A 16342-nucleotide genomic window follows, 5' to 3' on the forward strand; every position below is an offset into this window, starting at 1 on the left:
AAGATCCAGACGAATGATGAAACATTTAAACGACTCTGATTCAAATCTTTTATTTAAAAAAAATTAACAAGATACACTTTTAGAATTAAACCTCAGCTGGATGTTTTAATTCGGGAAGAGCTCTGTTGCACACTACATGGACGGACATTTTCAAAAACCCATAATAGGGACTCTTTAAAAAAAAAAAAAAACTTTTCAAATCCCATCAGATCAAATAAAGTTTCACTGTGCTATTTTGCATCACTCTGAATTTGGCCTCTGAATTTCCTAAGCAAATTGGTTTGGTGTTTACTTCCCTAATTTTCTATATTCCCAGAAGTAATTGCCACATCCAGCTGCTGCTAATTTATGACGAAATCCTACTTTGAAGCAGGGACATTGCTGCATTTGTGATTTTAAGCTTACATTGGGTGCCAAACATGTTCAGTGAAAAATAATGCAGTGTTGTAGTCAAAAAATTTCATTCTGGAAAAAATGTAAATGGCATGAATGACTTATGAGGACATTTTACAAGACATACATACTGTATATGTCTTTAAGTAAACTCCGCACATGCTGCATTTGTTCAATCATTCAAAAAAGGAGGATGTTAACTAGTGTCACGACACTGGAATTCGATACCTATCGGTACAAAATGAAAAAAAAAAAACTCTAAATAATAAATACAGGGACGCTGGAATATTTGAAAGCCCTGAGGATCAGTCGATTCATCAGCAAATCACTTGTATGTCAGCTCATAGGCAGACCAGCTGATCTTTGCAGATTAAAAACACTCCAGTGTCCCTGTGTCTGTTTACACTCAGTAAACAGCGGTGAGTTTGGTAAACTGATTTAGCTTCATGGCCAATCGCAGTCATTTCTGTTGAGCATATGAACACAATAGCAAATTAGTGGTGTTTAAGAAGGTGCTCAGCAGCGCTCAATTGTTAGCCGGATGTTTTTGGATGTTTATTTTTTTATTTTTGGATGTTCTTTTTTTTTTTGGATGTTTTTAGTTTTTTTTTTGGATGTTCTTGGATGTTCTTTAAATTTCAGTACCGATTGATTCCAAATTCCAGTATTGTGACAACCCTAATGTTAACCCAGGCTTTAGGATTGCATAGCATGAAATGAAAGCCCAACATTTAGAATGGGTCAACTATTTTAAGCAAGAGAAGTTCCCAAAAATAATCAACTTGCTGTCATTTTTGCAATCTATTTCAGATAAGTGCAAATGGCGTTTTTACAGTTCATTGTTTCACATGATTAAAAAGTTTGAGTAACAATTAATTTGTGAACCGTTACTACACCCAAGGGGGAAAATGGCCCAGCGTTTACTTTAAAGCACTTTTCACCACAGAAATTGGTTTATTAGGTGGTGTGGGAGTTAAACGAGGACGTCACCTCAGCAACTTATTAACTGTGCTGGAATGAGAGCCATTAGCTGATGGGAATTATGTTTTGCATGAGCTAGATTATGAAAAATCATCAGGCAAGTTATTTATATTCCTGTCTTTCTCGGGGCGGTTCGCCTCATTTTAGGGAGCGCAGAAGCCTAAAGCCTAGCAACCCGCAGAAAAAACACAGCACTCCTGTGGTGGGGTATTCAGCACCCTCTTAGTCTTGGTCTTTGTTTTTGCGCTAACTTTTTGTGTGTGCGCGAGTGTGTGTACTGTTCTCGTTGCGCTTCCTCCCTTGTGCTCATGGGTTTTTCCAGTCACCCTGGGGCCCCGATGGAGCAGGAAGCCCCACAAGCTTATCATTTCCTCTGCTACTGGCTGTGCCTGAGCCGCGTGTACAGTAAACACTCGCACACAGATCCTGACCGGCACTGACACAGATAACAAAGTGGACGTTAAACAGGTATTTGTATAATCGTGGACATCGAAGCCCCTCACGGCATGCTTGTGTGTCTGTTCAGTGTGAAGTCTGTGTTTTTAAATCCTGAAGGAAACTGGCTAGCTATCCCATTTGGCCACCGTTGCTTTTCTGTTAGCCAGTTGGCCTCGGTCATCATCCAATCAGCACATTCCTCCCCATGAATACACTGGGACCAATTTTGGCAGGCCAAGCTGGGTGGGGTAATGTTCATATCCTGTGCGCTGACCCTTACACACACACACACTTGTATGAGACATCGCAGCCGTCACAATAGACCAAAGTTTCTCCTTTCTTCAGTTTCTCAGCCAGTCACTTTCAAGCAGACATGATTCTCAATGCTTAAGTAGACAGGTATGCAAAGACAAACAGATTAAAGGAAGTAGGAAAGAATGGCTCTTTAAAGGGTAGCGAGTGGGCACAAAGCTCCCTCAGTGCTGGAGTGGCACTGCCAGTTTGTGCGGACCTGTTGTTGTGTGAGCACAAACCCTGCTCTGTGTGTGTGCGTGACCCAGCTGCCCTCCCAGCATTACATCAGTCTCCCACATCACCCACACATACAATGAGACTCCAGTCAGCCATCCCTCCATATGCCCAGCACGCTGCCCGCATGCAAAAAGCAGCTTTGGACTCTCACACACGTGTTTGTGTGTATGCGTGTGCAGTTTTATTAGCCGGGCAATTTATTAATGCTGTTGGCCAAGACCAGCATCTTTATTACTCATCATAACTAGGGTAAGTATTAGGTAAGAATTAATCTTTAGCATGTAAACCATTCTGTGATGTTTGTGTTTTGGACACTCACTGTCATCATGTTTCTTTAAACCTGTCAAAAGTTTTCTCTGGAACACAGTGTATATTTAATTTAATAATGGGGTTTTGAGTACTTTCACAAGCATTGTATGGACACTAACATTTCTTCAGAGTAACTTCTGTTGTGTTCCTTAGAAGTGCTAGTCATATGAGTGTTAATTAATTATTTCAGACTTGGACTAATCGTTTATATTGATAAACAACTCAAACAATACAGAACATGGTTTCCGCTACATTCCTTCTTCCATGGCGGGGCGCCACGCCAAGATTCATCCCGCCACGGCTACTTTAAACAATAGTATCTGGATGCAGCCTTTAAGATGCAAGCTGAGATTGCATCACTCAGAGATGCAATGTCAGACACTATGCACTCAATGGAGGTAGTGACGTCACTCTTAGGGTTAGGGGTGGGGGTGGGTGAGCACATTAAAAAAACTTTGGATGCAGCTCAGATTGCATCTGCACATAGTCTGCAGCCAGACCCATCTGACATTACAGCTTCTCATTCAAAACATTCTATTTTTTTAATAGTGGGTGATAATCGCACCAAAACGTATTAAAATGTAAATGAATTATAACAGCGCAAACTTTTCTGTAACCGTAGTAGTGCTGTGCATCATTTGTTTAACCCTTTAAGCCTTTGCTGACTGACTGACTGGCTCACTGTGACAGGTGCGTGATGCGTGAGGCCAGTAAACACGACGTATAGCCGTTTAACTTTATTTCAGGACGCATTAATACTGGAGACATTAATAAATATTCCTAGCAAATCTAATAAATGCTGGAGACATACTCGTTACATAAACGCACTAAATCGCACCTCAGCAGCGTTTATTTGAGAGCGCACACGAAGATCTGCGCGCTCTTTAAGCGGTTTATATTTGAGGGGCCGTGCAAGAAGTTTTGTTCATGAGCAGAAAAGAGATCTGCATACTCGTAGGCTACTAAATGAATGCGATCTCGACTTCTAATACTGCGCTCACGACATTTGTCATTGAAATAACGCAGGTAGTTGGTAGATCCGTGTAAAAAAGGCCTGCCGCCACAGCTGGAAAAAATCCTAGAGGAGACACTGCAGAAAATCATAAATGCGGGGAAGGATTTTTATTTTTTTATTTTTTTATGTAAGCATCTCCTAGAACTCTATATGATTAACTCTACTATGTCCTGCAAATGCTTAGAACACCCTAGCAACACTCAGGCACCCATGAAAACAATGGCACTGGCCTAGCTACTCTCTAAAACACCCAGTTAACGCCAAAGTAACCACATAGCACATTTGTAGCTAACCACAAGTATCACAGCCTCACTAGCATAATAAAAAGTAAGCAAACATACTTTTCTATGACGCCTTTTATGAAAGCATAATTTTATTAACAAAATATTATCATTTTACATTACTCCTTTTACATATTTAATATATAAATAACAATAAAATGTTTCCCAGTAGTCCCAGTTAATGTTACCACAGTCAAACCATTCTAATAGTTAGTGATTTGTCGAACAAAGTCCTATAACCTGATTGTTATCATGCAACATTTCTGCATTATTGTTGCAGAAAATGGCAGCACTGTTTCATTTAGCTTTTAACTTTTTAATTGGAGGATTATAAACGTGTGGTTGTATTGGAGAGCTCTGCACTGAGCTTAAATGCTCGAATCACTTTTTATTTAGTTACACTTTTATAAAGTTTATAAAATACTACCATTTATTCGTAATATGGCCAGTCCTAGTCATAGCAACTACCTAGAACACCCTGATAACACTGAACACCCTGTCCGCTTGTGTAGTCGTGATGAATGGGATACTGTTTCCTAGTCCAAGCCGCTCATTTGAATTGAGAAAATATTTGTTTATGACCACTTTTTAGTCATATGACACATTAAAGTGAATTTTATATAAAATCATGGCGTACGTTACACCATTACAAACACCATCACAAACACTAGTATTTCAACAATTTATAAAAAATGCATAATTTTTTGGCCAGCTGATATTAGGCATAGATATATAAATATTGTGATCGTGATTTTTGAAGGCATTACATTGCTTTGTAAACGTTTATAACTACCATTTGATGAGTCTCCCCAAACAGTTTGATAGAGCGCTTGGAAGCCGCTTTGCATGACGTCACACTTAACAAGCAGATTTACACTATCTGGCAATCAAAAAGTAGTACCCTGGCAAACCACATAGTAACACTAATAATTTCTAGATAACTCACCATAACACCCTGTTAACACCTTAGCAATGCATGTACTGCTTGCAACATTTTAAGGCTCATTCACACTATGAGCGACTCGCAGCGGCAAAGCAACAAGCGACCGTTTATTTCAACAGAGTATTTAGTGCTGAGTTGGCAGTGCTCTGCCTCATTGTCAATGAAATAATAGACTATTATCAGCAATACTTGTTTAGCACAAAATCTCGTAACATACAAAAACTTAAAAAAAAAAAAAAATCTTACCTATAAAGTGTTCTGCAGTGATGTTTTGTTTCCTTTTTTGCTCGTTATTACACCCATACACAGCGCAAAAGTCCAGCATCTTCACGTTGGCTTTAGTATTGACTTGTGCGGTTGAATGACATTTGTCCCGGGAGCACTGTACAAATGTGGCGGCGCTATTGGCGCATGCTCAGGGTCTGTATGTGATATCTAGTGTATATATCTTTCTATGCAAGCGACAGCGACCGTTTCGATCAGGTGGGCGTGTCGAGCGAACGCAAAGTTGAGAATCCTTCAACTTTATGCAAATGAAGAGCGACTTTGAGCCGTAGCCAATAGGAGCACTAGTAGAGCTCACATGATCCTCTCTCAGCACCCTCAGAGGCTGGTTGTATTCTCCGTGCTGTACACCTATACAGACCTGCGTTTGCAGCAGGTCGCCACCCAGATCGACAGGCAGCTACAAAGTTGCTGCTAGTGTAAATGAGGAATTAGTGACCACTTAGCAAGGTCCAACTACCCACAATCCTGGCTTGAATCATGGCAGAGTTTTGAATGAACTTTAATAAACAAAACAAATTTTTAAAAATCTGAAAATGTACAAACAATAAACAACAACAAATAAAAAAAGGTTATTAAAAGGTTGATAAAGATCTTTTAAAGTGGTTTTAAATGCGCTTTGTGTGTGTGTGTGTGTGTGTGTGTGTGTGTGTGTGTGTGTGTGTGTGTGTGTGTGTGTGTGTGTGTGCGTGTGTGTGTGTGTGTGTGTGTGTGTGTGTGTGTAAGCTGTCACACATTGAGCAGAGGGGGCAGGAAAGGGCTGTTGTGTTTCTAGGCCACATTCTTAAGCAGAGAGAGTAACCAGGCATGAAGTCTGTGCTCAATGCGGCCCGTCCCTTCTCATACAACCACAGAAAGAGGCATCTCTCTCGCGCTCACTCTCCAAGGCTTTGTGCCTCTCTGTTCTCTCTTTTCTGCTTGCTGCTTTTTCCCCCTCTCCCCTCGTAGCTGAACTGGCCCACTTGGCCCCTCTGACCTTCCTCCTTTTTACTTCCTTTGTCTGAAGAGTTCATGCTGAAACGTTGCGTGTTGGTTGTTCAGCGTAAACACCAGTGTGTGTAATCTTATCACCTGAAGATGACAGCTGTCTCCTAGCAGAGCAGATCTGGTTTAGAAAAGTACCAGGAGCTTGGTCGTCGTATCCTCTGGAAAAACTGTGGTCGTCAGCAGATCTGTCACTCCTGGTTTTGTTTAGCTGGGATTTGGCTGCGTAACTCGTGTTGCCTCAAACCCTCCACAGCTCTGAGGTGTGAACTCCATCCAGCCGTGTGTCACTGAAGTTTAGGAGCTTCTTGTTTGCCATCAGCTTAGAGGAAACACATGTGGATGTGTGTATTTGTCTAATGGGTGAGAGAGCTGTTTTGTGTGGCTTTTGGGTGAAATTCACCTACAACGTAAATGGTAGTCGGCTAAAACTGCCAAAGAGGAATAAAAAAAATTGCAGGATGAAGGTGGCTTCATGTGATGGCTTTTCTTCAGGGTTTTTTTTTTTCTGTAATTTTATGGAACCATTAACTCACATAAGAGGATAACTCTGCTGTGAAGCTCCTAAATATTTATTCTAAAGTTGATAGCTCTATGTAGGAGAGACAAACTGAAAGTCATGTCTGTGCATGGACCGGTATAAGATTCTGATGGTATGATAACCTTGGATAAAAAATGTCACTGTATTGTGATTAATGCTCTAAAATAAGTTCCTTTTAAATGTCTGAGTAAAAAACGTAAACTTTTTCGCCCTTTGAACACAATTTATTTTATTTTAAGAAACATTTGTAATATTTTGGAACCTTAACAGGGGTGTAGCAGACTTTTTAAAAGTGAGGGGTGAGGGGGCAGTTAAATTATATTCAAAAGTGTACGTTCATATAATTATTAATCACCTTTTTCTAAATGGTCTGTCTCTAAAAGTGAGGGGGACGTATACCCCCCCCAAACCCCCCCACCCCCCGTCCCCCCGGTTGCTACGCCCCTGAACAGTAAACATGTCGGGTTAAATAATTCAAATGAATCATTGACTTCTGCTGACTTCATTAGTGTCAAAAACACAGATTTCTTTTAAAACGGCATCTTTAGATATCTTTTCTGCTGAAGACACTGTTTTCTTAAAAAAAAAAAACACTTAAATTGTACGTATACAATAGGAACAGCATAACAGAAATTTTTACTTTTCCAAACCACGGTATACCTTGAAACCGGTTATCGTTCTATGCCTAATCATCATGTCTGCTTCAGATATGTTGCTTCCTGTTGGATTGTCAGTTAGCACCTAAAATGACAACTGAGCCTACATCCACATGGCCACAATGTTTTTCTTTTCTTTTCTTTTGCAGATACTGAAAAAAGTGTTGCATGCAAAACTGTTGCAAACAATTTATTTGTGTTGAATTTAAACAAACAAATTAAATTTAATGATGTTCAAATTAATTTGTTTGTTTAAATTCAGCCCAAAAAAATTGTTTACAACCACTCAATGTAAAAAAATTGAGTAAATCCAAGAAATCATCTTTGAATAATTTTTTTCAGTGCATTTACACAGAAAATCTCAGTTATAATGGTGAAACACATATGTCACACTTGTGGAGCTGTAAACAAACACAGAGGCACAGGATGCACTAAAATAAAAGAAGAATGTAGTAAGCATGCACAAGAAGTCCTCCTTCAGCACACGAGTACAGACGTGAATACAAGAAGATGATGGCAAACACACACATATCTAAATAAATGGCATGGGACGATACCGTTTTCAAGGTATACCGTGGTTTGGAAAAGTCAAGGTTTTAAAGCTGCAAAAATGTTCTGTTATACCCTTCCTGCAATATGTAAGATTGTTTTTTTTTTTTTTAAGGACAACAGTATCTCCAACAGAAAAGATATCCAAAGATGCTGTTTTAAATTGTAAAGAAATCTGTGTTTTAGAAACTAATGAAGACAGCAGAAGTCAATGATTTATTTGAATTATTTAGCCTGACATGTTTACTCATTCATTTTTTTTCAGCTTAGTCTCATTATTAATCTGGGGTCGCCACAGCGGAATGAACCACCAATTTATCCAGCACATGTTTTATGCAGCGGATGCCCTGCCAGCCGCAATCCATCACTGGGAAACATCCATACACATTCATTCACACACTTGCTCTACAGACAATTTAACTTACCCAATTCACCTATTCCACATGTATTTGGACTGTGGGGGAAACCGAAGCACCTGGAGGAAGCCCATGCGAACACGGGGAGAACATGCAAACTCCACACAGAAATGCTGACTCACCCAGCCAGGGTTCAAACCAGTGACTTCTTGCTGTGAGGCGATTGTGCTACCCACTACGCCACCGTGACTCCCCTGACATGTTTACTGTTCCAAAATAATTTAAATGATTCTTGAAATGAAATATATTGTGTTTGAGGAAAAAGTTGTTGTTTTTTTACCCAGACATTTAAAAAAACTTATTTTAGAGTAGTAACCACAATATCGTAAGCAGTGATATTTTTATCCAAGGTTATCATACCGTCAGAATTTTATACCAGCCCATGCCTAGTCAATGTTAATGTGTCTCTGCTAGTTGTCTAGTTGATTGAGCATTAACCATAATAGTGGTTAATAGTGCTAACAAATTTAGCAGCACAAACACAGATCTGTAGTGGGCCATTTTTGTTGTTACTGGTTGTCATGTGTGGGGTTCTTCCTCCTTCTGTTCACATGGCATGGTGATTTCATCATTTACAAAAAGTTGCGTTTTGCCTTTCTATACAGCTATGCTCTGGGTCTTTTTTTCCCAACAGCAATGGCAAGGCGGGTTGTGGACGAAAGGCCAAAACTATAATAAACTTTTGCAGACTGACCTAAATCTGTTGCCGTGCGGATAGGGCCTGAAACTAGAATGACTATCTTTGTGTTTGCAACTAACTGAAATAAAGCACTGCAACTATAAACAAACAAACAAACAAACAAACAAACAAACCAACAAAACAAGACTAAAGCTTGATTTAAATAAGTTTGCATTACAAATTAGCCTTAAAAAAACATTTCTCCTTTTGTGTTTCAGAGGAGAAGAGCATTAAGTAATGAGTTACTCATAAGTATGAGCAATAGCAGTGATGCTTTGCTTTAGCAATAACCTGCAATTATGAAAAATGCTCAAAAGCTAGTGTGTTCACAAGTTGTCAAGCTCAGCTTATGGTTGCAGACATATGCTTCCATTACATCTCAAACACATATTTACATGTTTGTTTCTTGTTGTGTTTTATTCTCGCAGGTGACATCACACAGAAAGGCTATGAAAAGAAGCGAGCTAAACTGCTGGCTCCATTCGTACCACAGACCCAAAGTAAGACTTCCTGTATGCTAATTCCCTGCGTCCTCTCTGTTTCTTCCTTTTTGTTTCTTTACGCAACACAGCGCCATCAACACAGTCCATGTTTATGTAAAGATGTTTTCATTTTCATCTGCTTTTGCACTAATTAAACCAAGGTTCATTAATGATGTATTTGAAATTGGTTTCTTTTCTTACAATTATTTGCAAATGTGTAGCTTCATGCTGCACCCTAGTGGTGATCTCTAGAACTCCACCAGCTGGAGGCATCAGTCCCTTCATTAAGAGGCTGCACTAAAATAAAATGAATGCTTGAATTAGTCTTGTGGCTGAAGCAGCCATTAGCAAACCATCTTCTTATCTGGAAGCTCCAAGTAGTTAAATTCCTTCTGATCACAGCACTTTATGGCCTGTTAATGTCCACATGCACACGCAAACACACGCAGACTTCCTCTGAGCTGCATATAGAAGGAAGCAAAACCAGGGAATTCACTATACTGGTGGGTTTTGTCAGTAAAGAGACTTCAACATAGACTTCCTTGTTGCATGCTTTTAGCAAAGCATTGTAAACTAGATTGCAGGGGCACATTGTTTACTCAATAGATTTGACCTTCAGATGTCTCATGCACGACACGTCTAAGGCAGTTTTGATGCACAGATTCGTTCTCATTTGAAACCTCAGCATCAAATGTGCCCGTGAGACTTCAAAGGTGCCATTTTGGTGCTTTGAAGTTAAAGTTCACCCCTGCTGTCTGTCACTGCCCTGTCTGGCAACCTATGTATGTTCAAACTGTATATGTAACAAAAATACGGAGTGTTTTTTTTTTTTCTTATCTGATAGCATTCATATTATTTGAGTTTTGGGCATTTATTCCCCTTCATTTTGTTTCAAACTAATAATTCTTTCTCCAGTGGAAATCCTTTTTTTAAAACAAATCTGCTTATCATTTTAAGTGTATATTAATTAGTTTTGACCTATTCCTTGATGATTTCTGTAACGCACTTTTAATTTTTACTGTGAATTATTCCTGAAATTTTTGCATGATGTTTCACATTAATTGAACTATGTGTGTGTTTTTATTAATGTAGGTGTGGACGTGAGTATTCTTTCTACAGACTCCACCTCGAGCCCTATTGCCATCCCTATTGCCGCACCACGGCAACACAGGGCTCACCGAAGCGGAGGAACGCGGGATGACCGATACCGGTCAGGTAAAGACATTTTTACCCATAGATGTCAAGCATTAGGCGTTGGTAAATTTTGCTTAATGTTTTCAAAATAATTCTATTATATTTCTTAATTCTATGACACTACAAACTAGGGCTGCATGTTATTGGAAAAAACTAACATTGCAATATTTTCATTCCTTGCGATATATATTGCAATGTAAATGCAATGTCACCAGATGACTTGAATAGCTTGTAAAGAATTAATAATTTTAGATCAACTTGGATGATTCTGAAGGGCAGCATATCTGCATAAAATATAATTAGAAAAAATGACAAGCATAGTTGAATACAACAGAGAAAAGATGCAAATAAACAAAGATTTTAGATTTTCTGGGCAGTCGAGCAGTGTTCAAAAGCAGAAATTAAATAATAACTGTATAATAATAGTAATAATAATAACATTATCGTTTTAATTGAGTAGATAATTATATAATGTTAAATGAATCTTTAAAGGGCCATGAACCCCCCACCCCCGTCTCAGCAGGGTGTTTTCACACCTCTAGTTTGAAAAAAGTCAGGAAAGTGAGTTAGTCCAGCTTGGTTTAGGTTGGAGTGTCGCATGGCGAAAGACGGAAAAGTTTGCATAAAAAGAGCAGTTTCAGTACGAGTACGCGCTGATTTTCACAGAGGCAAAACAAACACAGACGCAGAGGAGAAAGACAGTCACTACATTTACATGGACATCAGTAATCAAATTATTTGCCAAATTATTAATTTGTCAAATTCGACTGCTCTTTGGCACTTTCATTCAAGAACATTTCATTGATCACACACCCACCAAATCTGTAGAAACAAGACAATCAACACGAACTGCATCCGTGTCTTTTTTTGAAAGAAGATGAGTGGTAAATCTGGATTTCACCGTTTCCAGATGCGAAAAGCTCTCGGGTAAAAAAAATTCCTTACAAACATATTTTTGTAGCGTGTTAGCAGACCACTGTAATCCACACGTGAGTCCAGCAGCGCTCTCATATTGGGGAAATGGAAACAAAACCTTCATTGGGCCACATTTATAAACGCTACACTGTGTCTCCAAACAATTCTTTTTCAACATGTTTTAGTTACGGTTGGCAACACAATGTGGCATCTCTCTGCCGTCTGAACAGTGTAACAGGTAAAAACAGTCTTCAAAGCTATCATGCATATTAATGAAGTTGCAGCTCCTACCCAATAGAGCGCGCTGATTGGTTCGAACCAAGTCTTTCTCTTGAATTAATGATGGAAACTCAAAGATCTCACGTTGTACCCGCCAGTGCATCCAGTCTCCACGCTGGGATTTACACAAAGATCTAATCGCTGTGACGCAGCTTCAAAATTTCTTTTCAAACCGGAAGAATTAATTTTCTTGAAATAACGCAAACTACCAATTTTCACTTTTTTATGAAATATATGTGTACCAATGATGTTTTTAGCTACATGGGACATACACATGACTGTCAACATCTTAAAAAAATGTGTTTTGGGGTTTCGTGACCCTTTAAGCTAGAAACCTTTAATATTTTGTGCCCAAATGGCTCAAGTTTGCTTCAAATTCTTACAGTCAGGCTTTAAAAACACAAATCATAAACTTTCACTCAAAGGTTAAAATTTGAAATGACTCCACCATGTTGTTTACTGTAATGTCTGGTCAACTATAATCCCTAACGTTGCAGATCCCTGCGATGTGACTATTGCAGACTCGCACATTACGATATTGATGCTGAAACAATATATTGTGCAGCCCTACTACAAACTGACTTCAAAGAATTAAAGGTGATAAAAGTAGACTGTGTTTTTGCCTTGTGTCAGCTGCATCTCAGTACTCTAATTGAACACACCAAAAACACTAGAGGTTATTGTAAAGTAGCGTGTGCCTACTTTGCCTCAGTGTAAGAAAATAACTGTCTGTATCAGCAGCTATCAATAATCTTAATTCGTCCTTCAAACAGAGATACTGAAGCTAGGACTGCGGATATACACAGCATAAACAAAGCAGCACTTCTTGCCATTTTGAATATCAATGATGTTGATTGATCATCTTCTTCATTCCATGCGGCTCATATTATTGTTAAAATATTTGCATAAACACACCACAAAAACTAGCTCAACAGTTGATGACCATCGGCTTGGTGTGTCATGGCCCTTATTCTCACCAAGGTTGCATTTATTTGTTCAGAAATGCAATAAAAATGAAATTAATAAAGTAAAATATGTATTCTTTTACCTGCGAAAGCTGTATTTGTAGCATTTTGTTTACGTGGTTTGTCAGAAATCATTCAAATATGCTGATTTGTTGCTAAAAATATTTTTAACAGTTCTTTGATAAATGAGTACAGAATGCTATAAAAAGAGATGAATGAAATGTATGTAAAAGTAATCTCTAAGTCTAAAAATAGAAAAGCAGTTAAAAATTTTAATATATGCTCCTTTAACATTTTAGCATCAAATGTTTGTATACATGGATTTACTAAAAGTGCATTTGGTAATAATTAAATTAGAAAAAATATAGGGATATTATATTTTTGTGTAATTTGATAATTATGTACCCGCTCCTCTTTTTTTATTATTATTATACATTTTTTTTCTCCCATTTAATTCTTTTTTTGAAAATGGAGTTTTTATTGGTTTCTTCTTACAGGGTTCGTACGGGTGCTGGAAGTCTTTGAAAATGCTTGATTTTTTTTTTTTTTTTATAGTGTTTTCAAGGTTAGAAAAATGCTTGGATTTTGGACAAAGTGCTTCAACCTGCTTGAATTTGAAATAGCAGGGCTCGAAATTGCGACCGTTTTGGTGAATATTCGCCTGAAATTTTATCTATGCAAGCTCAAATTATATTTGGAAGCATTTGCGCAAGTGCATAAAATTGTTGGCGTGCGACCAGTTTTCATTGCAAAATGTTCACCGCATGCAGGTATTTAGGAGACATTCGCGCAGAATGCATGTTTGCACCTAAAAACGCTTAACGCAGGGTAAAGTCTAGATCGGATACATGGCCAGCCAGAAGCGCGATATGCACATCAATATAGCAGCAGTTTTTATGACACTGTATGACATTAATTCATATTTTTACAGTACTGTGACGGTTTGGTTTGGGTAGGGGAAAGCATTAAAAAAATAATTTATTGGGTAATTTGATAGATAGCATAAATAATACTCCGTACAACTACTGTTTTTACATTACTGTGACGATTGGGTTCAGTGTTGGGGTAGAGGTAGACGTTAATAAAATATAATACAGTAGCACTTGAATTTGAAGTTGGAAAAGGTGTAAGAACTCTGTTCTTACTATAACATACAGTACCATACAAAATGCATACAAATTCTTCACAGTTTAGAAAATTGGTAACAAATTTAGAAAAAATAAATTGGAGAATAAGTACAAATGCGTAAAGATAATCCTACAGAGCACAACAGGGGTAGACACATTCATAATTTAAGTGAAGAAATTAAATACTCCCATATGTCCACTTTCTTATGATCACCATTCATTTTGGCTAACATTTTTTTCATATGACACTTTCTCAATCATGAATTCCATCCATAATTTAAGTGTAGGGCATTGAATGTCTTTCCAAAACCTCAGTATTATAAGAGCTGCTGTAGTTATACCAACAGTTATAAGGGAGAACTCATCATTCGTAGTATGTGGAACCTCAGTTTTGTCACCTAGATGACATCCTGGGTGAGAGAGGAATATTAAATGCCAGGCATCTACCTAATTGTCTTAACAAAGATTCTCAAAAGGGTTGAATCTATGTACACCGCCATAAAGCATGGAAGTATGTGCCAATCTCTTGTTCACTCATTTAATTATTGTTTAAAAATAGCAGTGATTTTATTGTATAATGAAACTACAGGCTGGTTTTTGTTAATAAAGCAAAAAAGTAGAGAACAAAAGCATTTGCTTAGATAATATAAATTATTTTGTCACGTTAAATATCTTTGATGATAATAATGAAAACATTCTGACCTCTAACTTCTGAAATATAGTGTATATGATTCCCTTATTTGTTTGATAATGACATTAATTGGTGCTTAATACATGGAGAAACACTGATTTGGTTTTCAGTCTCAGTGTGTACACACATATTTTGGTTTTATAAAAATGATAGTCAATCCATAGCAATTTTTCAAAAGGTCAGCAAATTGTGCAAACTGATTGTGTAGTTGTGTAGCATCAACCAGGAGTCACCCTCCAGCCAAACCTCGACCCCTTTCTCAAAGCAGGCCTAAAAAATTGTACAGTGTTACTGAGCGCCTCTGTACTGTGTTTTTCTCCACAGAGAGAGAGTTCTTTGTGTCTACATGAGTCATTTTATTACTACAGTCACTGTCTGGTGACATTGCTGGATGTCTCATCTGCCTCCTGTCATGTACCATTGTGTAATTGGTATTTTATTCATCTGTCTTTTCGTTTGTCTCTTGTCTTCTCGTCGTCTCTCTGCATCCATCTGCTAGATATCCACACAGAGGCAGTGCAGGCAGCTCTGGCCAGGCATAAAGAGGAGAAGATGGCCCTTCCAATGCCCACTAAGCGGCGATCAGCCTTCGTCCAGTCTCCTGCAGAAAACTGCACTCCTCCCGGTGGGTCATGCATCGCCCACAAGCCTTCTGCTGCCCCTTCTGTCCAGATTTCACTAACCAGCAGGGTCTCAAAAAAAAACAAAACAAAAAAAAAACAGCACACCCCAAACCTTAAGGGCGTACTCTTGTTTTTATATGGCAAAAAGGCCACAATGTATTACTATATATATTTTAAATGTATGTTACATATTTTAAAAAAGACTGATATTTTGAAGCCAATTTTTTTTCTCCACTTAAAAAGACCATATAATAATTACTGCATTTTATTATTATTAAGCTGTTATTTTAGTATCAATGAGTGTTATTTTTGCTGCATGGAATTAATTTAAGTTAACAATAATAACTTTAATATGTTATGCATGATGTCAGATGTTGTTTTTAGTTCATGTAGGATATATCAGGGTGTCTGCGGGGTCTTAAAAATGTCTTAAATCCCAAAATCTAAAGTTTAGGCCTTAAAAAGTCATAAATTGACTGAAATATTGTGTTGTAGGTCTTAAATCTTTTTTTTTAAACAGGTCTTAATTTTCCTTTGTTCATGTATTGCTACACAATCTGGCCAAAACCCATACAATCACCAGCAAGCCATCTCAATAGAACTTTTAACTATGGATACAAGTAGAGCTTGCTTGTTTTTACACAATATTTAAAATATTTGGCTAAGAAATATCTCAAATATTTAAATTGTTTATTATTAATCTATTATTATATCATTAAATGTATTGAATTATAATATTTATTTTGATAGGGAAAATAAAAATCTTTTCCATCTGGGCCATTTGAAAAATTCCTTAGCCTTTAGCGCTTTGACTCTACAGTTTCATTCATACTGGTCTTAAAATGTCTTAAAGTCTTAAAATTAACTTAGTGAAACCTGCAGAAACCCTATATATTTTTGTTTATTCTCTAGTTATATGTGAATATTTCTATTTTATAGAACCATATCATTATTGGCTTTAAACCTTATTCAGTATTTAACTTTTTTTGTTTGAATTTTCAAATATTTTGTTAATTATTTTGTTAATAATTTTGTTAATAATTTTCAAATATATTTATTCACAAA

The 16342-nt window shown here is 37.6% G+C and overlaps 1 protein-coding gene across 1 annotated transcript in view; it reads left to right on the plus strand.

Annotated features, from left to right (window-relative positions):
* dip2ba (disco-interacting protein 2 homolog Ba) overlaps positions 1 to 16342 on the plus strand; it is a 78745-nt gene that overhangs the window by 32800 nt on the left and 29603 nt on the right. Inside the window, exons 2-4 of the mRNA XM_056448700.1 lie at positions 9430 to 9501; positions 10576 to 10698; positions 15154 to 15279. Of these exons, the coding sequence (XP_056304675.1) occupies positions 9430 to 9501; positions 10576 to 10698; positions 15154 to 15279 (321 nt within the window). The remainder of the gene's footprint in view (positions 1 to 9429; positions 9502 to 10575; positions 10699 to 15153; positions 15280 to 16342) is intronic.

This window comes from Danio aesculapii, chromosome 23, assembly GCF_903798145.1.
Source record: "Danio aesculapii chromosome 23, fDanAes4.1, whole genome shotgun sequence".
NCBI lineage: Eukaryota > Metazoa > Chordata > Actinopteri > Cypriniformes > Danionidae > Danio > Danio aesculapii.